Genomic DNA, 23,541 nt, shown 5'->3' on the forward strand with positions numbered 1-23,541 from the left:
CTATCATGCCCCGGGCCGCTTAGTGAGCGGCTGATCTCTGTAGAAATCCTGTTCGGTAGTCTAGTTATTTCTGTGTGGTATGGCTACCATTTAGCAGTATTATTATATGCAATGAGCCCAGGCAATAAGTACATGATCGGTCACAGTACAAATGAATAAGGAGTATAACCCCGAAAGTCAATCCTCTCAATGTAATTGCCTGTCCTTGACCAACTTCCACCGCACTCCGTTCACTCAGCACTAAGAGCAAGACACGCGTCTACTGCCAAACCAACCCTGCATCGCCAGTGTCAGCTACTCCATACATCTCTCCTTATGTAGAAGCAAGGAACAACTTACCTTCCCCCCTTGATCTTGACCACATCATCAATAACATCGCGGTCAAGGTTAGGGAACATATTACACAGCGTCTCTACGACGTTGTTGTGCTCTGCACGATGGATTCTCCGTGCCTCTGCATCCTCCGCACTGGCCTGACGCGCAGCGGCATCTTGAGCGTCCGCCCTGGGAACCTGCGGAGAGGCTGCACTGCGTGGCCTCTCCGCCGATCGCCGGCCTTCGCTGCTATTACGGGGTGGCTGGTACACGTTCGGTGTCAGTCGTGGCGATGCCCCAGACTGCGCGGGCCGATCTTGAGGGGAGTCTGGCTCATCAGAGAAAATCCTTCCAATGGTCGACAATGGTTTCTGAATAGTCCGCAGAAGCCCTGCTACTGGGGCCGAATCTTCATCGCTAGATTGCGATGTCTCCTTGCGCACGGCCGTGCGTTGCGTGTCAGCAGAGCTTCGTGGCGCGGATTGAGAGCCTTCGGCGGAACGGCCGGAGGTTTGGCGCTCCAGTGTCTCGGACTCGCGGTTTTGCTGGGCAATAGCCGATACGGCGGCTTCAACGCTTCGCTCGAATTCTTCATCGCTCACTGTTAGGCTCGTTCGGTCTAGTGTTTCGATGAACTGAATCGCTCCCGACTGGATAGATGTCAGAATATGGTCGTGAACAATAACAGGAGTTAGGCGTACCAGTGATGATAAGTAGTACCCAGCTTCCCCTCCAAGCTTATCCTGGTTGCGGAACCGCAGGATATATTGTATGTTCGATACTAGGTGTTCGGGATTGGCCTGCAGCACCACGTAGATCAAGAGCGGCACAAAAGAATCGGCAGACGTGTCAGATCTTTTAGAGTTCCTCAGTAAACCTTGGGACATTAGCATATATGTCAACCCGCGCCCTTGCATAAAGTCTAGTACCTACCGAAGATGACTTTGCAGCAGTTCAGTATGCAGATAACTTTATCGCGAGGAGCCCGATAGCCGTTGATTTTCAACAATTCTGTAATCGGTTAGATAGATGTCGATCGAAGCAAAGAGGGCCCATCACATACCCTGCTGAGCTAAATTCAAAAAACGACGACCGTGAGAGCTCACTGGCGGTATGTCCAGATGCTCTTCTTTAACCCAGCTGTAAATCCGCATCTTCTGAGCGAGAACTTCGTCTCGCTCGATATCCTCCTGATGCTGCCCTCGTCTCCATGGGCCATGCATCCTCTCCATCTCACGTCTTTTGCTTCTACTCGCACTTCGCGGAATTGTGGGCGGACCCGGAATAGCTGGGGAAAAGGTTTGGGAATATAGTCTATTCATTACGAGCTTCTCCATCCCTTCTTTGGCGTTGTCAAATTCGCTGTCGGACACATCGCGCCATACTTCACACTGAGCCATTTTGTTTGTGATGAACACCAAGAAATCGCTGATAATCTTGACTTGTTCATGAACCATCCATTGTCGCTTGCCGAACTCATGGAGAAATGAGCGGAGGAACTTGGCAACCGGGTCCGCAGTACGGTGACGCAGTTGCTCTAAGAAGCGATGGAAATCAAAAGGTTGATCTGGCTCAGGCTCGGGTGGCGGAGGGATTGTCGATGTCGACGAACGCCGACTTAACTTGGCCTCGTCGGCAGCAGAACTCTTGGGAGCCTTCGCGGGTTGTTTCTCAGCCGAGACGGAAGATACCCCTGTCGCAGACTTGGGCATGCGCGAGTCGTCAGCCGCCGATATACTGTGATCTAGGCTTGACTGACGAGGGGGAAAGTGGCTTTGTCCACCCAGGAACTGCTCGGCTAATTCCAAGCGGGGAGACATTATCTGTTCCTGCCCATCGCCGCGCGTGGAGTCTTGAAATTGATCCATAATGCTCTGGATTTCCGACTGGGAGTCATTGTCACCACCAGCAGTATTCTTCCTCCCATCTTGGTCATTCTCAGGCACCTCCGGCAACTCCTTATCAGTCAATTCGATCGCGGGCGAGTGTGTAATCGCGGAGTGAGGGTTTGAGGACACATAAAGTTCATCTTTCGCTGGGGGTGTAGGAGGGATCTCTGCATTTGGCGACGGGGCAGGCTCCGGTCTTGCCGTCGTGGTGATAGAAAGCCCCTTCATCCGCTCCGGAAGCGATTCCCGAGGGGGCAACACAGGATTCGAGGGATCTGTGGCGGACGGTATTGGCATCGTGCTTATGGACTCCGTCATGGTGGCCTGCGCTTCGCCCTGAGCACTCTCCTCCATGTCGCCTTGTTGCGCTTTTTGATCGGTCATCGGCACTCCTGAGGGGTCATCCTGTTGCTCCGCGGCAGGCTCGAGGCTAGTCGAGCTCACTTGTTCAGTCGAATTAGAATCGTCGTGAACGGCCGGCTGGGCCTCCCCATGACCACTAGGAGCCGGGGATTCCGAGGGTTCTATCGCAGACATAAGCAACCTGCATGCACGCCAAAGTCAAACTAGAAATCAAAAGAGCCTCGTTAGGTAGAAACATGGATCATCATGAGGGGAATATGCGGAGACGTGGTTCCCGGGGCTGCCACGTAATAGACCACGAATGTCGGGTCAGCGAATATTGGCAACAGACTTCGAGGCCCCAGAGTCAATCAAAATAGGTGTCAGGGGAGAAATTGCGGAAATATAGCAAAAACGGACCCCAGATAGGGGAGTAAGCTCCATCAGCGCCGAGGATGACAGCCCGCAATCAGCGGCGGGGGATCATCGTTCCCCCGACCTCCGGCTCTCTTCTTGTGTTTCTCTTTCCTCTTCCTTTCTCTTTCACCTTAACTAAATCCCCGCCAGCGTCTCGCTTGCGGTTTGCTTGCTACCATGTGTGGTATTTTCTTCTCTCTTAGCGCATCTGGAGCTGTGCTTCCTAATGAGGAGACTTGCTGCTTGTTGCGGAAAAGAGGACCTGATAATTACCATGTTCATAACGTCGAACAAAAAATAACCAATCCACGGTCAAGCAATGAAGATCCCATTGCTGTTCAGCTTACCTTTGTTTCCACAGTCTTGTCGATGAGAGGAGGCTGTCTTGTGCCCCAGCCATTAGTGGATCCTACCACGCAGTCCGTGTTATGCTACAATGGAGACGCCTGGAAGATATCAGGTGAACCTATTCAGGGCAATGATGCGGAGCTGATCTTTAAGCTGTTATTGCAGGCTGTAAACCACCACTCGAGGGTCACTTCGTCAGCAGATTCGAGTACGAGTGCTGTTCAAGGTGTCCTGGATGTTATCAGTAGCATTTCTGGCCCCTTTGCTTTTGTGTTCTATGATGCGGTCAACTCAAAACTATTCTTTACGAGAGACTCACTTGGAAGACGCTCTCTACTCCAAGGTGTTGATGAGTCGGGGGCTTTCAAGCTGTGCAGTCTCTGCGATGGCACATCTTCGACCCACTTTACTGAGGTCGAGACAGACGGAGTGTATGTGGTTGATTTAGAACATGCTATATTCCAGGATAACTCGATCGCAACGAAGAGTGCTGGTACACCTTCGTTCGATGCAAGTTGCATACAGACTCTTTTCTGGGAGCATAATGCATCCGATCTCCCTCTTCGTCCTGTACGTACCTCTTCCTCATCTGATCTTACCTAGCTAACAATGAAATAGAGAAACCCCGTCCCTCCAATGAATAAATCTATACCCGAAGGAGAAGCTCCTCCACTAACAGTTGAAACTGCCGCTGTCAAGGAACTCGAGCATAGACTACGTCAGTCCTTAGCATTACGAATTCAGAATGTACGAGAACCCCCGACTGCTTCATCAGGGAGCAATGTGAAAGTTGCCGTACTGTTTTCAGGTGGCCTCGACTGCACCTTACTCGCTAGGCTTTCCCACGAAATTCTACCAAAGGAGGAAGTCATCGATTTGCTCAACGTGGCATTCGAAAACCCGCGCGTTGCGGCCGCCGCAAAGGGCAAGGGAGAGGCCACTGGCTCCGTGTATGAAAGCTGCCCTGACCGTATTACCGGCCGGGCGGCATTCGCTGAGTTACAAAGAGTGTGCCCCGATCGCAACTGGCGGTTTGTGGCGGTAGATGTACCGTACCAGGAAACCCTTGCGCACCGCGAGACTGTCAAGCGTCTGATGAGACCCCACAATACGGAGATGGATCTATCCATAGCTTGCGCATTATATTTCGCTTCGCGTGGTCAAGGGCTGGCATTCGACAGTCGACAGATCGATGCTCAGCCCATGCACTATGCCACTTCGGCACGAGTGCTGCTGTCTGGCCTTGGCGCAGATGAGCTATTTGCAGGATACTCGAGACATGGAGCAGCATTTTCTCGGGATGGGTTCGCGGGCCTCATCGACGAGATCAACCTTGACGTCAGCCGCCTTGGAAAGCGAAACTTGGGCCGTGACAATCGAGTCATTGCACACTGGGGTCGCGAAGCGCGGTTTCCGTTCCTAGACGAAGAGTTCGTCTCCTGGGTGGTACAGCTCCCAGTCTGGGAGAAGTGCGGCTTCGGCACCCCTTCTCCACCAGCGGATTCACCAGAGGCAGGGCTCGATTCGGAGAAAAAGGCCCTCCGTCTAGTCGCACTGAGACTCGGCATGACAAACGTCGCCCGCGAGAAGAAGCGAGCAATCCAGTTTGGGTCCAGGACAGCCAAGATGGAGAAGGGCAAAGTAAAGGGGACTGATGCTCTTACCTGAATCGATTTCCTTTCTTTTTCTTTTCCTTCCATCAACACCCTCCCCTTCAAATTCCCCCAATACGTCTTTGACGTACAATAACATACCTCCACCCCTAATCACATCAACCCAGACCAGCAATGATGACAACTCTGGATCAGATACTTCTGAGACCGCCTCTTTGATCTATGCTCCCCATCCATCACTCTCTCGTTTCGGCCCTCAAGCAGACACGGCTCCAGTGAACCCCACAGCACACTCATCGCCACGCCTGTTTTTATCACCTGTGGGAATGCAACCGCCTGCCCATCATCTAGGGACTTCCCTGCGCCGTGAACGGAGCGGGATCTCAAAGCACTGATGGAACCAGGACTGGTACTTCCCACCACGCTCAGATGGCGCTTTCTACGGAAAGCATATTCATAAGTGTGTTGGTATACTGGATGTCGGTTCTGTTTGTTGGTTGGGCGGGAGGGTATGGGTGGATCGGGCAAGCAAGAGGTTGTTTGTCCATGAAGCAGATAAAAAGGCAAGTCTGAGCTGAGTCGATTGCACACACACACACACACACACACACATACATATATATATGCACTTGCACATACATGAAACAGATAGAAATGTAGATGAGTTACGAGTGACATTAGCTATACCAGTGGCTTTATGTACGATAGTGAAACTTATTTAGTCTTGGTACATGTACGTGAATGAGGACGCTCGAAAGGATTCTACGAATTAATTGGCCAAGAGCTTCAGCGGAGAGAATACGGTTACAAAGAAGATATAATGCGCATATAAGATACTTGAATTGGAGAATACCATAGTTCACAGTCTGGTACATAAGCGCAACGATAATAACATAAAAGGCACTCGAATCAGTCAAGTACACGAGATAAATAAAGAGATTAGTGGCCACGAGTCAATCCCGATAGGTGGGAGACATCAGAACCGGCCATAGAAACAGAGAAGGCAGAAGAACCATAAAACAGACCCGCAGTACATGACTGGGGATGAGTAAATCACAGCAGCAGATGCAGAGATGCAGATCTACCGAAAAGTACACTGTGTAAGCTCCATAGTAAATGGCGCAAGAACAAAAGGAAACTTTTCATCTGTCGGAAGCATCACGCAGGAGACTGAATGATGCTTCCGACAGGTGGTGACAGGAGGCTCGACGCCCCCGCCCACAGAGCCCACTAGGGATAAGAATAGCACAATGAGCACAATACAGATACCAAAACCAAAACCCCATGCCATACCCAAAAAATGAAAACCCAAGAAACTTTTTAGATCAGTTGGTGCCAGTCTTGGCCATGCTTCGCCAGTACTCCTCGCGTTGCTTGGACTCTTCAAGCATCCGCTCGAGCTCCTCAATACGGCGCTCCATCTCGCCTTGACGCTCAAGCTTGCGAGCACGAGATTTGCGAGCAGCCTCGGTATTGCGGGCCCTCTTCATGGCGGCGGGGTCGGCAGAGTCAAACTTGATCGGCGGCAACGGCTTTCGCTGGCGCGCATTGACACCGGCCACTGTGGAGTGCTTGGTACCCTGACGGGATGGGGCAGGAGAGGCAGACGGCGCGGGCGAGGCGCTATCACGGATCACTGGAGTAGGAGGGGGTCCGGTAGCCTTGGGCTGTTGAAGCGAAGCAGCAAGCTCAAGGGCAGCCGAGTCCAGGTCCAGAGAAAAACCATCTTGAGGGAACAGAGACTCCCACTCCTCAGGCACGGTGTTCAGATCCATCTCGGTGTTGATCATGGGAGATGTGTTCTGACTGAAGAAGCCAGGCGTATCCAGCGGGGGAGTGCTGAGATCAGTGAAAGTCGTCGATGGGGGAGCCGAAGCATCGAAGAACAGATCCTTCGGCGAGACGGTGCCCGGAGGAGCAATCTCACCCATCGGGCTGAAGAACGAAGTGTTGATCTGGGGCGAAAGCATGTTGGACTCTGGGGAGCTGAGATCGTCCCCAAAGCGGTTGGACTGAAGATCAAAAAGCTCAGGGAAATCTAGAACTGTCTTAGCACCGTATACATAAGCGTGCACTGCCCAAGTGACGGGCTTACCTTGAGCGATGTTGGGGGTAGACATGATGCGGCGGTGGTGTATGAACGAAGCGTATTTTCTCTTTAGGTTTTGGTTGTGCTGATTCTGAAAGGCGGAATAGTTGACCGTCTTGTCGTTAAATAGAGGGACGGGTGGGCGGTTAGAGTAGGCAGTGTTGTTCACTGCAGGAGTAGAATTCGAAGCGGCAGGTGTTGCGAACCGACGCGCGAAATGCTTTCGCAGAGCGGGGTGAGACCAAGAAGACGGAGACGAGGAATATCCGGAAGATTGAGCGGCTAATCTGGCCGAAAGAGGAACCTGCGCAGGCGAGCCTGGGAGCTGCTGATGCAAAGCTGAAGAGTGTCGTCTAACAGGATACCCTGGTTGGACCAGAGAAGGTTGATATGCGGATAATCTAGGGGTAGAATTGATCGGTGCTTGAGCACGCGAGTCCCTGGGTTGCGGCGGGGGACACGGAGCGGGAAAAAGCACAAAGTCCTGCGGAAGGGGACTGGGGTTGTTGTTGTTGTTGTTGTTGTTGTCGCTGAGAATCGAATTCACTGGAGCCGATGGCTGCTGAGGCGGGGGCGTGGGAAGCCATGATTGCTGTTGGGTATCCGTGGTGGTGAACGACGAGATGTCGAACGGGAAAGCGTTGTTCGGAGAACTTGAGCTACGCAAAGCGATGCTAAAGTTCAGAGGTCCTGGGACAGGAGACTCTGAGGGGGTGGAAGAGGAGAGATTAGAAAAAGACGAGGTCCGAAGAGGATCTATGGTGTCTGTCTCGTACGAGAAAGACGTAGCTGGTGCGGGGGAGGCGTTTAGCAGGCCATTTTGAAAGCACGGAGTATCAGAAGCGGTATAAGTATGATGCTGTATGGTGACTGAGTTGTGATAAAAATGAATAGAGAGATGTGTGGAGTGGGAAGAAAAGATGAAGTGGGAGAGAAAGAAAAAGGAGGGAGAAAAGAAGCGCCAGGCAGCGACGGGAAGCCAGGCACTTCTTAACTGTTTGTGTGTGCGGTCTTGCCCGGATCTCTCCGCCAATCACCATTGATCGGACCCCCGCCTGGTGCCCTAGCCTGATTGGGGATAGTCAATCTTACGCGGTCAGCAGGTGTGAGTCATAGGGACAGTAAAGCCTACTATTGGCTGCCAGATTCAATAAGTGGAGCCTGCAGGAGCCCCAGGCATTCCCGTGCCTGGAGCAGCAAGTTTCATTTATCCTGTATTCTTCTGTGTAGTACCAGGCAGGTACGTAGGCTTTCCTCCATTTAGCCCGCAACGGAAATGTCACTTGCAGGTCACTGGCCCAGTAGCAGCAGGCCCCCCTCAACCTTGGATTCCTGGCCCTGCTTCGACTCCTTCATTGAACTCCACCACCACTAGACTAATATGAAGGGAAGAAACTAAGAAAAAAAAAAGAGGCCGCGCGACTTACTGTGGGTGATGAAACCGGTTCGCACCCGTGCCGCCGACCGGACCCATTGGCCAACCAGCAGGCACCATGCATTTCTGGGCCTTCATCACAGCCCGTCGGGGTCTGCATTTGGTGCAGCGCCCGGGGGTGTCATTGGGGCTGAGCCTGAGCCTCAATGTCTCAACTGTCTGCGAATGAGACCTGTCCTTGTGTCCATCACTCTCTTGTCCCGTGCGACTGTCACTCCCCTTTGTGCTCTGTAGGATTTACTGATCTATCTAAGCCTCAACTCCTGGCTACCGTGTCCTTGTCCCGGTTCACTGGGGCCGCAGGAATACGATGCCGCACCAAGGGATACTAGACAAAAAGGACAGAGAGCCGGTTTGCAACCAGGGTTTTTCACCCGGTCGGAGGATCCTTTCCCTAATTCCCTCCCCGCCCTGCAGCCCCCCTCCTCGCCAAAGTCGCTCGAAGGGCGTGAAATTCCACTTGGGTCAAACTCTATCAAGACACCGAGACGTTCCGGCCTTCATCTGACCACAAATGACAATTTAAATTAAAACGACCCTTGGCGAAATATTGCCCTAGGAAGGAATCACACAAATACAAGGGAATTAAATCGAATCCGGTCCCGTCAGATTTTAAGGAGATTATTCTCGCTGCAACAGGGATGGTATATTCGTCGGGGGGGGGGGGTGTCGTATTATCTCCGGGGAGGTGCGTCGTATATTCCGGGCGGAGCATAAAAGATAACTACTAGACTAGACCAAGACTATTGGAATTCCTCATTCTAATTAGTAATGCACGGGACCAACCGGCCCATGTGAAACCTAAAAGCCAATTACCTGCAAAGCGGAAAAAAAAATTCACTTGTGTCCATTTCCATTTTCCATCCGAAGTTGGCATTTCTAAGATCAGGGTCTAGAAGGAGTAAATGGAGGGAGAATACTAGGCAACAATTCCGATTTACCATCTCCCCTCAGTTGACCAGGAGACGGACAATTCAACACATCTCGAGATCGCACATGTCGTACGTATGTACATGCCCTAGGGCGTCGTAGATACCGTTGCAACCTGCTCCGAGTGGGGATGCCAATCAGCGTCTGCATACATCAGCCGCGGCGCGCGCGCATCTCCGCCGTATGCAGGCCGGTTATACCATGCCTGTCCTGTCCCCAGGCAGCCGCCGGCGATGACGTCTTGTCCAGGGAGTCGATGATGCCTGGTCAGCACTACACAGTAGAACGAAACTGTCTACGACTCGGGAAGCGTAAAACCAAGCTTTCATTTTCGTGTTCATCTTGAAACTTACGGGTTTGATTCGTGCTGCATGGTACACCTAGCCCTGAGTACAACTAGTCCCTTTCTCTCAAAACTGTTTAGGCAGACCCTACGAATGCGAGACAATTGCACGAATAACAATAGCAGTACTAGCCGTGATGTGTGATCCCTTTTGCATATGCTCCCTCTCCCTTTTACCCCCTCCTTGAACCCTTTCTTCCCCTCCTGTCGAATTGGCGACGGTGATGGTTCCGGCGCTAGGCGAATTACCCGTGCGCTCCGTGCAGGCGCCAGGCTGCCAGGGCTGCGTGGGTTGTCAAGTGCCCATGCTGTCGATTATCCCTGTTCATTTTTTGATTCGGTCTAAAGGGGAATGCAAGTTTCTCATTCAATGCTTTGCTCTGTATGCAGTGTATGGTAGTTGTGCGTATGTAGGTATTTTGTATGTGTCGTAGCCTTTACCTCCGGCTACTCTTCAACTAAGTTAAGTATATATACCGAAGAAACATGTTGCAGAACAACACAACACCAACTGAATGGAACCAATCACCAACATTACCAAGCCAGACAAGCAATATAAGCTCTGGCCACCTGTCAGCAGTATCTTCGCGCTTGAACTCGCCTCAGCCATATTCATCCACTCCTATGAAGCAGAGGATCACCACCTTACCTATCTACTACCACCTAGTAGTAATCAAACCCCACATCCGAAACAACAATCACCGAATCCACCCAAAGCACAGATACAATCGCAGCCTCACTACCCTCGACGCCTGCAACACAGCTAGTCTACAGAGTACACATCAGTCTAGCCCCTACCACCCCCCCTGCTATCACAACAAGTAGCCCTTTCCCAGTAGGGATCTACTAAACACAAGATAACACAACCAGGCACCCACATACGCCATGCCTCAGAAACCACAACCGAACTACCACCCATCATATCTTCCAGTCAAATCAACCTATATCCCCCCAATTCAGGAACCCTGATGCCTAACACATCCATTCAACTCCAGGCATCCAAGTCAACGAACTTCCTCGCCAAGATAAAGGTTCACCCCAAAGAACCCGAACCGGAATCCTACTTACTAGGCAGCATACCTAACATTCAGGAAAGGACATACACACGACCCTGATGCGTGACGGAGCACAGTCTAGTCCAGACCAGTCCAGAATTCTATACTCCACTCCACCCCCAGGCATCAGCGAAGTACACATTTTTCCAGAGTTATCTAGACGGGGTATGTCCATTGCGTACTGCTTGCACATTATGATGTGCCGAAAGATAAATAGATATATGGAGCGACTAGGCGGCAATCAACCAACATTAACATCCACAACTTGAAGGTAGAAGCACAGGGTGGTTTGTACTATAGTAGTATTTTACCACCAGCCACACAAAAGCTCAGATTACAATTTCATCAGGCTCAGAAGCTTACTTCTCATGTATATACAACACCTGCGGATGCGGCTTCCAGGGGAGTTGGTGAGGAACAGTCCATGTAATAAACGGTGGCGATGTGATGACCATAGATACCAACTCGAGAAGCGCACTTGACCTAATAGCATCATGACGATCCAGTGGATATGTATCTACGATGCGAAGCTGGTTCCATACTACTATACATGCAGAGTTACTGTAGATAATGGGGCATATCTTAGTTCCCAGGTGTGGCGCATGTACTAGTACTTAGATAGTAGGTTATATTGGACAGCAAATAAAAGCTACTTGAGGTAAAAAAAGAAAAAAAGACTTCTTATGTATAACACACAAAAACAATGTGCAATGGATGAAAAAATGAAAACAAAAAGAGAATTTGAGCTCCGATAGGGGGAATCGAACCCCCGGCTGCCGTGTGAGAGACGGCGATGTTAGCCACTACACCATATCGGATACTTGTTGAATGATAGGTCATTTTATGCACTTATCAGCGGCATACTACGGCAGCCGCCAGCTCAACGTCCATGCTCGCCTTCTATGATAAGCTTACATTCAAGAGTCCCCACCCCGTACACCAAGTGGACCGTCAGCACGTTACGCCTGTGGCGCTTAACAAAGTACGACAATCACCCAAGCCTAACACCTCGGATACACTACTCCTAGGCATTGAAATAAAGTATAGTGGATATGTTACTAACAATACGTGGATTCTATTAAGTATTACCTCATGATGCTGTGCCATGTATACATGGCGCTATCAGCACGCTGTCACCATGTAGCCATGGTAGTCGACGGTTCGGGCCAATTTGAGTGGAGGGAAGTCCCGTCCAGCTGACAAAAAGCACCCTTCCTCCCAGTAGGGTATCAAGACAAAAGCATCAAACAGCAACATGAGAACATCAAAGAGCAAGCAATAAACAGCAACAAGTGGTATCAATCTAGTTTGGACGGCGCACAACATGAACACACAAGGCCAGTTGGGTATCCTTGCGGAACGCATATCATAAAGGAATGAAACGCAGCACCGGACACGCACTAGACATCCGGGCTCGGAAATGACCGCCAAAGCAGCAGAGGGTATCATTGACACTCATCTTGGCAGACCTCGCCTTGCACAGGGAGGGTTACCAAAATGGTGGCAGTGGGAACATCAATTAGACACAAAAAGTAACAATCATTGGATGTATTTTTTTCTTTTCCGGGCTTTTCATTTTCCAGAACGACTGATCATCGAGAAGTTGAAGGATTAGGATACGAATACCGCTGGTCCCACCATTTCTCATACTCGACTTCCTTGCTGGAAGCACTTCATGCAGCAGCCTGAACAGGAGTAGAGGTGGCGACGTCGACGGGCTTGGACTCCTCAGCGGGAGCAGCCTCAGCGGGCTTAGCGCTCTCCTCGGCAGGAGACTCCGGAACGGTAGCCTCCTTGGGAGCAGCCTCAGCCTCGGTGGCCTCCTTGGTCTCCTTGGGCTCGGACTTCACGGCCTTGCTGGGCTTGCGGAAGATGCCACCAAGCTTGTTGCCCTTGGCCTTGGGCTCGCCATCGGCACCCTCGTTGTCGGAGTCACCCTTCTTCTTGCCGAAGTTGCCGAAGAAAGAGGTGCGACGCTTGTCCTTGGGGGTCTCAGCGGCGGGAGAAGCGGGAGCGGCGTCCTTGGCAGCCTCAGCCTCAGCGGGAGCAGTCACGCTCTCGGGCTCGATGGGCTTCACAGCGGCCTCCTCAACGGGGTTGTCCAGCTGAGGAGCAGTGCTAGCAACAGCGGTCTCGGCAGGAGCAGTGGCCTCCTTCTCCGACTTCTCGTGGGAGGGGCTGGTGACCTTCTGGAAGAAGTTGCCGAAAAGAGAAGCACGCTTGGACTTGGGGGCAGGAGTTTCCGCCTTCTTCTCTTCCTTCTCCTCCTTCTTCTCCTCCTTTTCTTCCTTCTTGTCACTGGCTTCAGCAGGAGCAGCTATGTTGGCGTTAGTACTTCGTATACTGAAGACATTATAATACGGTAAACATACCCTCAGTGGTCTCAGCGGCAGCCGGAGCCTCAGCAGCAGGAGCCTCAGTAGCAGCCTCAGCAGGCTTAGCCTCCTCGGCCTTGTCCTCCTTGTCCTCAGCAGGGGCAGCCTCCTCCTTCGCCTCCTCCTTCTTTCCAAGAAGAGTTCCGAAGATGCTGGCCCTCTTGCGAGACTGAGAGCGGCTCTTGGAGGCAGCCTTGTCCTCCTTCTTGTCCTCGGCGGGGGCAGCCTCCTCCTTAGGCTCAGCCTTCTTAGCGGGCTCGGCAACAGCAGGCTTGCCTGTTGGGGGTTAGCTGCCTAACTTCATACGCTGTTCAACTACGAATGTGACTTACTCAGCTTCTCGAGCTCGGCCTTGTAACCCTCGCTGGAGGTCACAGCCTCCTTCTCAGCCTTGGCCTCAGCAGCCTTGGCGTCGAGGGCGGCAATCCAGCTGTCACGCTCGGAGGTGCTGGAGGCCTGGAAGGTGTGCTTCTGGCCGTTGACCTTGAAGTGCAGCTCGGTGGAGCCCTCCTTGGCAATGTCGGAAACATCAGCCTGGAAAGTGAGTTAGCAAGTGGCGCAAAGTTTATCCGGTTGTCTATCATAGTTACTGACCAGGTTAAAGATGCCGGCGGGAGAGGCCTTGTCCTCTGCGCGCTTGGTGAAGAACAGAAGACCCTTGCCGGTCTGGCTGGCCCAGGCGGCGATGGGGTTGGCGACGGCGGCCTTCTCGTTCTGGTGGAAGGCAGACAGCTGCTTAGACTCAACAGCGTCGTCGCTGAAGTAGAAGAAACGCTTGGCGAAACGGAGGCCCCTGTTTTGTGTCACACTCCATTAGTCACTGCATATTGTAAACCTGTCGCAACAAGTGGCGCCTTACTTGACAAGACCGGGGGCCTTGTAACCTAGGACACCCTCAGAAGCGGGGGTCACCTCCTCCTGCTTGGGCTCCTCCTTGGGCTGTTCGGCGGGAGTCTCCTCGGTCTTAGACTCCTCCGCGGCGGCGGGGGCAGCAGCCTCAGTGGTCTCAGCGGGAGTTTCCTTGGGCTCCTCAGCGGCGGGGGTCTCGGTGGCCGGGGTTTCGGTGGCAGCAGGCGCTTCAGCAGCAGGAGCAACGGCGGGGGCAGCCGCAGGAGTCTCCTCGACAGGCTTCTGAACGTCGGACATGGTGTCGGGTGGTGATTAGACGAGTAATTATAATCAGTAGGGATGGGATTAAATAAGAGCTAGGGAAGCTGGCGAAGCTTCGTAATTAAAGGCGCGCGTCGAGCAGGGTATCTCTTTAAGGGGTATCTCAACAGAAGGAAACAAAAGCTCTCTTTGCGCAAAGCTACAAGAGCTCGGGTATCACAATGAAGGGGAAAAGGTGGGTGGGAAAAGAAATGAACCCGGGACGGACAGTCACGATTAGAATGAATATGGAGAGGGAAAAGAAGAGGAGAAGAGGAGAAGAAGAGAAAGAAAGAAGCAGAAGAAGAAGAGGAAGGAAGCGACAAGAAAAAGAGGGGAGGGAGAGCAGGAGCAGGGGCCGAAAGGAGGGCGAGGGCGAGGGCGAAAATGAAAGGGTGTGGGCGACGAGGCCTGGTCATTGGCGCATCGTCCCAAACAGGCAGGGAGCTGCAGGGCGGCACTAGAGCCTAGACTGAAAGAGGGTGGGCCTGATACTGGGATGGCCGCTCCAGGGCTAAACTATCATGGGTTTAGTGTCTAGTCACTTGGGTGTGTGGTGTGTGGTGTGTGAGGGTGTGAGTCTACTGCTATTTTTTTTTTTCTTCCGTTTTTTTTTTTCTTTTATTTTTATTCTATTCTATTTGATTTTAATTTTTTTCCTTGCCCTTTTACCTAACAATCAGGGGTTGACCCCCCCCCAATTACTTACTTCGATTGACCCATCATCATCAGACCATCCTTCCAAGGAAAATATAAAAATAAAATAAGATAAAAAAAATTTACAACCCACACACAGACACGTTACTATCATCCCCCCTTCACTACTGTATATGGGGACCGTCAATCCAAATCTTTCACTGGGCATCTACATCTTATGTGCTTGAATTATATATGTAAGTAGTCTGCAGATCGACGCTCGTACCTTACTGGAAGTTCTACTCCGGAGTGGTCAACTTCATGGCAAGGAAGCCCGGAGTAACTCCGTCAGAATGAGAACCCCGTTCGAGTGTGAAAAGGTGTCCATCGATGGAGAAAAGGACCGGTTATTGGGTCCAAACTATAAATCAGGCCGTCGGGAGGTAATTCACTGGACGAAAAATTTTCTGGACGATGGCTCTTGCGCCGGTGCGAGAGCTTTCCTAGTCTACTACTTGCATCGGCCCAATAATAGGTAATAAATCCTTAACCCTTGGCCTCCCCGTCCCCCTCCCCCTATGAGGTCAAAGGGCGGTTGAAACCATGGTGAATCGTTCCCCAAGACAGACAACTCCTGCGAGAAGCTAGAACTACCTTTTTTGATGACAGGTCGCCAGCTCCCCTCCATTCTTAGTTGGCTACCCGTCGTGCAGATTAACGGCTCGCGAGCAGTTGGCCTTAACCCGCTGCTGACATGATTACCTTATCATCGGGGAACTCCCATCCAGACAGCTGAAACGAAACTTAACTGAAAGATCAGATGGATAGACACAAAGAAGAAAAAAAGCTAGGAATATTTTCTTTTTATTTTTATAAAATTCTATTTCATGTTTTAGACTCGAAAGAACTCATTAGACCACTTCTGAAGAATCTATGTTTACCCGTATCACCTGCTCACCGTGTTTGTGGGACCCAAGCCACCCATTCGGTCCTGATCCATGGTCTCCTATTCAGATCATCCTGGTGGGTTTAGCTTGTAGCTGGACCGTTACACAACCATGGTTGAGTCAGTTCGCTGAACCAATATTCAGACAAGTGGCATCTTCTTCTGTTCTCCTTATTCCTCTCCTTTTAACCTTTCATACCCTGGGTATAGATTATATCTAGGCAGGGAAAGTAAAACAAGTGGCCTATGGGTTGGTGTATCAAATTCAACGCAAAGATTGTATGTTTCACATATACAAGTCTGGAAGCAGGACATTCCCTGCCCAACCTGATCCACCAAGATCTCTCTCAAGGCTTCTCCGTAGTCTTCGATTAGTTCCGACTATGGCATGTTAGTGAGCTAGTCAGGTGTTAAGCGCCGGGCTACTGCTAGGATTCCGTGTTTTAGTCTAGTTGAGGTATTCTGCCCGTAGGTTGCAATTTATTAGACGCTCGGTTACCGACCAGTCGTCGTTTTGGTTAACGATGTGCAGGATCTGTTCTTGGAGGGAAAATTCAACAATTATTATTATTATCGTCGTCATCAATACAATCGTCTTCTTCTTCATCCTTCCTGCTCCGATGGCGGCGAACCTGTTTTATCGTCAGGTATGGAGGAGAAGGAGGGGGAAATACCAATCCCAGCGGCAATCATGGCCATCCCCATCCATGCGACAGGCAAACCCCCTCGTGACAGCCCGAACATTGTTGTGAATTCGGGGGCCAACCAGGGGCCAAGGACACCCTCCATCTCAGCCTACTGCCTTGCCTTATCCGTGAGGATTCTGCGGCCAGTAGTACTTAGTAAGTAGTAGATGGAACTCGCGTGACATTACCCTGATCAATGGCGTCTTCAAGTTCGGCAACCTTTGATAGGATCTCCCTCAAGTATCTGTGGCTTTGCGATCCTATCGTCGCGTTCTATCTCACAGTCTCACAAGGACCTTTGAACTTTTTTTTCTTTTCTTTTCCGATTCCAAGAAAAAATTTATGAAAGTATTGACTAGCGCGAAAAAGAAAAAAAAGATCGAAAATTCCACCCCTGCCCAACAAGGTCCATCAGTTCACTTTCGCTCGTACTTTTTCGTACTTAACTTACGTTAGTAAGGGTAGGGTGACTGGATAGCGCCATGGCGGGCGGACGAGCGACCCACATGTACCAACGCTATCATCATCCCCTGTCTCAAGTCACTTCAACTCTCAACTCCCTGGAAGGTCTGACCAGATGGAACAAACAAGAACCACCACCTCCTACATAACTGCAAGATACTAGTCAATCCAGCCCTAGAATAAAACGCCCTAGTTCCACCTCAAGAATCAAGCACTCTCCTTGACCAAGCTTCTTCTCCTTACGATGAAACTAATTTTGATCTGGGCGCAACCCAGTCTATGCGGCACCACCCATCCATAACCACACCAAACTACTACTATCCCTAAACCACAGCACACACGCGCAACTAACCACGGAACCAACAAGTTACAGACTAACTTTACGTTACCGAATGAGCATCATATGTCAAACCACCGTCACCATCAGCAGCAGAAGGAAAAGAAGCAGAACAAAAGATCGTCACGCATGCTTTCCCTAGACAATTCCCGCCATCAAATCATGATTGTCACTCGCCTATCATATCATACCCGAAATAGGAAATTCATTCAACATTAGAGCTGCCCGTGACTCGGGGTCCCCCGCCCCATACTTATTAGTACGTAGTACTTAGCAGTTACTTATTCCATCATAGCACTACCAACCAACTAACCATGTACCTACAGTAGTAGTTACTGTAGTTAGCTGCTTTACAATTTCCACCAGTCAACTCAGTACTAAGTATTAATCTCCTCTGTACCAACACCTCCAATCATTCAAGGCACCTGCAGGGTACTTAATTCAAACCCGACCCGACCGAATTAACTGACCAACCAACTAGAAGCTTTGCACTTTGCAGAGTACTAGATACTAGATACTTGCAGTAGGTATCTGCGGCGGCAAGTGTAAAGAAGAAGTGGATCTTAGCTAAACCCACTAGCCAAGTAAAAAGTAGTAGCACCACCACCACCACCACCCCCTTTTTCGCCGTTGCGACAATCAACCTGAACGGCACCAACGACTTGCTTATCCCGGACCGCTGTGAACCAATCAGACCACCGTCGATCTGATGATCAGGCTTGGCCCGTGTTGCAATGATGGTCGATTCTGTCCTCTTTGCTTTTTCCCCTTCTCTCTTCCCCTCTCTCTCTCCCCGTCGGCAGTCAGGGTTAATAGTAGTAGTCGTCTTCAAGGCTGTGCCAGATTCCACCATATGAACAATGAAAGAAAGGGTATTGCAATGCTGCGCGCATCTGCTGCTGATTTCCAAAGCTTGTCGCCTACTACACTATAATACCTACTACACTAAGTACACTGTAATCTTAAATGTTATATCAAGATCATCACTGTAATAATCCCCATCCCCATAAAAAAACGGATTCTTACATAAGACCAACAACCCAACTTCCGCCCCCAGATGGGATGGGAGTACTCCATAGAATAATCATCATGTATTGATTGCGCCATCTTGCATCTCGCTACTATTAGTAGTAGTAGACTCATGTAGTAGATTACCACGCCCTATTACCCGAATCATCCCTAAAAAACAAATACCTAAACAATCACAAAAATAGATATTCTTTCAATCTCTCTGACATGAAATGAACTAACCACGGTGCTTACTTACCGCTTCTATCTGCATACAGTCCATCCCATATGTACATCTTCCGATATACTCCGCATTTCGCATATTCCTTAATTGAAAATTGAAGATAGTAATGACGAATATTGCGCCACGTCCACACGACATGGATTTGTCATACACATGATCCCAACTTAATTATTGTGCTTTTATTGTTGCATCAGAATGACTTCCTTCATATACAGTAGATCTTAGTAGTTATTAAATTAGTAGATGCAGAATATAGACTCATACATCCATCCGATCAATCAATTACGTACTGATCACTGTTGCCGATAATTGTTGGTTCTCAATCAACCGACTCTACTTACAGACATGAGTACGGAATCCAAGCCCGAGCAAGCCACATGACTCACAGACTAACCTATTAACTTACAAAACTGTATCTACTAGTTAGCAGTTAATGCTAAATAAATACCTTAAAGTACTAGATAGATAAGCAGCGAAAATATAACGTGACCTCCCCCCCTCACTTAAGCCCCACCTATTCCATTCGCCGGGTGATTTTCCTCGGTGTAAGTTATACTACATAGAAGAAGAAAGACACAGAGCTGGAGAGAGATGGATGTCGGAAGTACTTGCCGGTGATCACCTCGACAGTATTAAGTATTTGCCAAGCTACTTAGTATAATAACTAGGAGTGCAGTGGTTGGTTTGTGATGATGGTTTGTTTTCAGCTGTGATTGATGGGGTGTGAGTGATTGAGTGGAGGGGCCGGACAGGGCAGGGTCGCCTGACTGACGGACTGATCGACTCGTGCTCGTCACGCCATTGTTCGATCGATCATTGTATGCAAATGCAATTACTTTTTCCTATTGGTGGGCGGGATGCTTTCCATGTACTCCGTGCCACTTGAGGGTGCTTACAGGCTAGTGGTTGGTGTTGTCGGACCCGAGGACATTGGGTATGGTTCGATTTTGCTAGTGGTTCGGTTCATTCCTCGTCGGCGGTCATGCGCTGTGCTTGTCGGCTGGTGACGGATCCTTCTTGTGGATCTTGATGGTTGCGTGAGCGCCTACCCTTCTAGTGGTGGTCGTATACTACACCCTCATTTCTGAATATGTAATAAAGAATAATATTCAAATGCATTCCACATTAGGTCATTACATATGCAACAAATGTCCACCCCAAGATGCGATACAGATTATGTGTGGGTTTCCAAAATACAGGACGGCATGATTGGATCAGGCTGCCGTCGTGAGAACATATCTGGGAAAGGTCAGTACGGATCGTTTGAAATAAAGTTGGCGTCACTTACGAAGTAATACTGTCCATCCGCTCCGTCGTCAGCTTGAGACTAACGGTTAGCAGCTCTCGCGCAATCTCTGGCTCACGCTCGCGCATGTTTTGCCATTTCTCCGCAGTCAAGCACCAGCTCACACAGTCCTGTTCAGCCTTGACTGTTGCGGTCCGCCGCGTTTCGCTGAAGAATGGTAGCTCGCCACATGGCCGTCCAGCTACGATGATCTCAAAGTACCGTCCCTGAGGCAGCTCATACTCTGCACGTAACATCCCCGACTCCAGTAGATAGAAGCCTTTCGGTACGTCACCTTCGTGATACAGCACGGTGCCAGCTGCGTAGCTCTCGCGGACAAAATACGTGCAAGCCTTGAACCAAAAATCTTCGTTGCGAGACGTCAAGCCCTGGAATGTCTGAAGAAGGAGCGGCAGGGGTTGACGCATTGCGGACCATGCAGCTGGCTGGACAACCGCCATTTCGTTCTCATGGAGAGTCGTTCTAGCGGCTTGCTGCAAGTATTGCTGACGCGGTGAACTCACCACCGCATCGCTAAGATGAGACTGACCCTGAGGTGTAGGAACTTCGAGGAAGGCTGACGACTTGTTCTTGCCGTTTAACAAGGCTTCCCTGTGGCTATAGAAGACCTTCAGGTAGTCATTCTCACAGAACTCGAGCGCTGAATTTAGATCTTCAAAGATCTCAACTCCATTTACGGGTTCGAATAGCCCCACGTTCTGGAGGCTTTTTCCGACGTCTCCTCCTACATCGAGGCCCGAAATCGTCATCTGCACATTCCGTTTTCTCAGAATACGATTGATGCGAGTGAATGCTTCTGCTGCGGAGAAGTCGATGCCATAAACGCGGGAGAAGTCCAGAATCAGAAAGCGGATAGGGCGTTTGTTGAATGCTTCCTCCTCAATAAGTCCCCTCATGGTATTTTCCACACTGACGATGGTCCCAAAGAACAGATACCCACCAAGCTTGATGATGAGTGACTGCTGTCCTGCTTCCTTCAGGAAGCTTTGCTGAATGGGCGGGCGCCTGACCGTTGAGCCGGTAAATCTGCCAGAGAAGGTGGCGCGAATGGCGGATTTGCGTGAAGTTTGGACGACGAAGCTTAGACATGCGAGGATGATCCCGACAAAGATACCCACCACGAAGTCCCAAGCACCCATGGTTGCAACGATGATCACAACCTGCAGAATTAGCCGAAAGGCTCGTCAGAACCATCAGGACAAAGCTTACCGTCAGATATTCGTGTCGATGCAATTTGCCCCATGTATCAACCAAAGCCTCCTGCATCAGTTCGATGCCCAACAGGAATATGAGCGCTCCTACAACCATTACTGGAATGAATCCGACAATAACTGGACCGATAACCATGATCCCTGCAGTAGCAGCTGCAAGCATGACTCCTGCCACACGAGAGTTGCCGCCGCTGTCAATGAACAAAAGACTGTTTGTATATACAAGGTAGTTCTGGTATAAGTCAGCATTTGACTCGCTAGAAGTTAGAACACACTCACCTGAATACTTCCAGCAAAGCCAGACAAGGCATTGGTGACACCGTGAGCAATGAGTTCACGGTCGACATTGAGATTATCTTCGCCGGTAGAGATTCCTAAAGCTGGAACATTGATGGGTACGTGAAGTACTCCGAAGAAGGTGAGTGCAAACATGGCAGGTATCGTGTCAAGAAATGCAGACCAATCAACAGCAGAGAAGTCTATAGCAGTTAGTATGGCGCACACTCGCGAAGACATAGTGATTACTCACCATAGAGAGTATAAAAGTGGTACCACGGATTTGACGAAGCTGGAGCATCGAACACCCACCCTTTGCCGCGCAATGAATCCATAGGTACTCTGGCACTGAATTTCACAATATAGAATACAATTGCCACGCCGATGAAATATCCACCAACTAAGAAATTAGAACGCAAGAAACGCTTCAAAACAAGAAGACCAACAGCCAGCAACAATGGGGTCGTCCACAGAAATATCGTGTCTAGCTGCATAAGCTTTTCGAATGTTCCCAAGGTGAAATCAAAGGGGCCTGGTAATCGAGCAGACACTTCAACACCCGTGAGCAACAGGAAGAATCCCACACCACCGATGCATCCAATCAAAATGTGACGTGGGAAGAAGCCAATCAGAGCACCGAGCTTACAGGTTCCCATTAAGAAGAACACCAAGCCTGTAAGAACTGAGCTGACCGAGAAGGAGAGGATAGTCGTGGCCAACACAGCTTGCGGGTTGTCTTGACCAACCCGATTGAGAATGGTGAAGGCCATTTGGTGAAAGAAAGGGACAACCTCGATCATCTCACTCCCAATTCCTCCTTTGAAAATGGAGCCTCCACAAGAGAAGACCAACTGTGAAATGATGGTACTGACGTAGAACATTGAGATACCGTCCGAGCCCAGATCAGCAAAGACCGGCTCGCTCAGCGGGAAAAGGATCATGCCGTATGAAAGAGCGTCAAGGATATTGAGCAGAAGGCCAAGGAATACCGACGGCAAAAAGCTGAGCGGATAGACAATCCCATCTCGCCATACAGCCTGTCCGTCCCACGACTTCGGGTTCGATAGCGTACAGAAACACATCCTAAGCTCGTGAACAGCTCCAGGAAACGCGTCTGTTTTAGTATTCCCGGAAATGCCTTGACTTTCGACGTCGCCAGTCCCTCCATAGCTCTGAAAGGGTTCTGCTTGTGTCTTTTTAGGCAACAAGGAGGTCTGCTCAGTAGCAGGCGCACCCCCCGCCGCAACTCCTGGGGTATGATCCTCAGACACTGCACTCTCGCTAAACTCATCCCAGTCGGAGGCTCTGTCCCGGTTGTCTCGATCAGCTTCGGGGGCGTCGGGTTTGCGCATTAGCTGTGTCAGGACCGACGAACCGGTGGTGGGGACGGAGGAAGGACCGGGTTCTATACTTGTCCTTCCTTGCGCTGCGAAACTGATAGACGGAGAAGATGGGCGGTTCGGGCTTTGGGAGGATTGAAAGATATCCAAGGAAGGAGGAAGAGTATTCGATTCATGCGACAATGCAAAGGAAGCCAGTTCGGCTGTCTGCTCCCTGAGGCCATGGGTTGAATAGTGCGCCGTGTCTAAAATGTAAAGGTCAGATCTGGATACATTAAGTGATGACGAACTCTCCTCACGAAAGCAAAGTCTGGGAGGTCTCTGTAGCTGCGTACCTGCTGGAGTATGGAATGATCGGTGGAAAAAAGACCGACTTGGGGTTCGGAAGCTGGTACCGCCAGATACCAGTGAATCTAGGCCGGAGGACCGGGGCGGGCTACCATGATTGGCATGTTCAACCGGGATCTCTGTTCTGTTCGAGTCTAGGTCGTCCTCCAAGGGAGAGCGATGAGGGGATACCCCGGATATGCGAAAGTCGCTGCTGTCTCGGGAGCGGAAGACACCCATCGTTGACCGCAAACGGAAGGAAGACTGTGATGAGCGATCACCTCACACAGTCTGCCACTGGATATTCCCTGATCACCACCGGGGAGGGGGAAAGTTAAGCTCGCAGGCTGTGAAGCTTGTGATTGTTTGGCGACGAAAAAGGCGTGAGGAGGGGGGTAGATGATAGCAGATGACGCAAGAATTTAATCGGCACAGCAGCTGTTGGCATTGCTCTGCGATTGG

At 50.4% G+C, this 23,541-nt stretch overlaps 6 protein-coding genes and 1 non-coding gene across 7 annotated transcripts; 1 reads left to right on the plus strand and 6 right to left on the minus strand.

Annotated features, from left to right (window-relative positions):
• Window positions 1-76: 76 nt before the first annotated feature.
• Window positions 77-2,929, minus strand: BO79DRAFT_168586 (guanine nucleotide exchange factor VPS9). The gene is made up of 5 exons (XM_025679437.1): window positions 1,379-2,929; window positions 1,249-1,326; window positions 1,017-1,192; window positions 340-965; window positions 77-276 (listed from the first exon to the last, which is right to left on the minus strand). Exons 1-5 carry the CDS (start codon window positions 2,739-2,741, stop codon window positions 231-233), a joined length of 2,289 nt encoding a protein of 762 aa, XP_025542296.1. The 5' UTR covers window positions 2,742-2,929; the 3' UTR covers window positions 77-230.
• A 185-nt stretch (window positions 2,930-3,114) lies between these two features.
• Window positions 3,115-5,164, plus strand: BO79DRAFT_75409 (asparagine synthetase domain-containing protein). The gene is made up of 2 exons (XM_025689700.1): window positions 3,115-3,881; window positions 3,930-5,164. The coding sequence occupies exons 1-2, from the start codon at window positions 3,141-3,143 to the stop codon at window positions 4,977-4,979; spliced, it is 1,791 nt and encodes a 596-aa protein (XP_025542297.1). The 5' UTR covers window positions 3,115-3,140; the 3' UTR covers window positions 4,980-5,164.
• Window positions 5,165-6,249: 1,085 nt separating this feature from the next.
• Window positions 6,250-8,548, minus strand: cpcA (amino acid starvation-responsive transcription factor GCN4; the record flags this gene model as incomplete). Its single annotated transcript, XM_025685917.1, has 3 exons — window positions 6,250-6,962; window positions 7,020-7,872; window positions 8,441-8,548. 3 exons carry the CDS (start codon window positions 8,546-8,548, stop codon window positions 6,250-6,252), a joined length of 1,674 nt encoding a protein of 557 aa, XP_025542298.1.
• Window positions 8,549-11,522: 2,974 nt separating this feature from the next.
• Window positions 11,523-11,594, minus strand: BO79DRAFT_t65. Its single transcript has one exon. It is a non-coding gene; the product is annotated as a tRNA-Glu (tRNA).
• A 228-nt stretch (window positions 11,595-11,822) lies between these two features.
• Window positions 11,823-12,436, minus strand: BO79DRAFT_75436 (uncharacterized protein). Its single transcript, XM_025689702.1, has one exon. The coding sequence runs from the start codon at window positions 12,223-12,225 to the stop codon at window positions 11,899-11,901; it is 327 nt and encodes a 108-aa protein (XP_025542299.1). The 5' UTR covers window positions 12,226-12,436; the 3' UTR covers window positions 11,823-11,898.
• On the minus strand, window positions 12,338-14,378 carry BO79DRAFT_75430 (uncharacterized protein). The gene is made up of 5 exons (XM_025689701.1): window positions 14,011-14,378; window positions 13,746-13,944; window positions 13,484-13,685; window positions 13,149-13,427; window positions 12,338-13,093 (listed from the first exon to the last, which is right to left on the minus strand). The coding sequence occupies exons 1-5, from the start codon at window positions 14,295-14,297 to the stop codon at window positions 12,450-12,452; spliced, it is 1,611 nt and encodes a 536-aa protein (XP_025542300.1). The 5' UTR covers window positions 14,298-14,378; the 3' UTR covers window positions 12,338-12,449.
• A 5,221-nt stretch (window positions 14,379-19,599) lies between these two features.
• Window positions 19,600-23,319, minus strand: BO79DRAFT_215155 (sulfate transporter family protein; the record flags this gene model as incomplete). The annotated part of the gene is made up of 6 exons (XM_025683261.1): window positions 19,600-19,672; window positions 19,908-21,085; window positions 21,135-21,368; window positions 21,416-21,615; window positions 21,666-22,997; window positions 23,088-23,319. The coding sequence occupies 6 exons, from the start codon at window positions 23,317-23,319 to the stop codon at window positions 19,600-19,602; spliced, it is 3,249 nt and encodes a 1,082-aa protein (XP_025542301.1).
• Between the last annotated feature and the right edge of the window lie 222 nt (window positions 23,320-23,541).

Source organism: Aspergillus costaricaensis (genome assembly GCF_003184835.1).
Source record: "Aspergillus costaricaensis CBS 115574 unplaced genomic scaffold BO79scaffold_7, whole genome shotgun sequence".
Taxonomy (NCBI): Eukaryota; Fungi; Ascomycota; class Eurotiomycetes; order Eurotiales; family Aspergillaceae; genus Aspergillus; species Aspergillus costaricensis.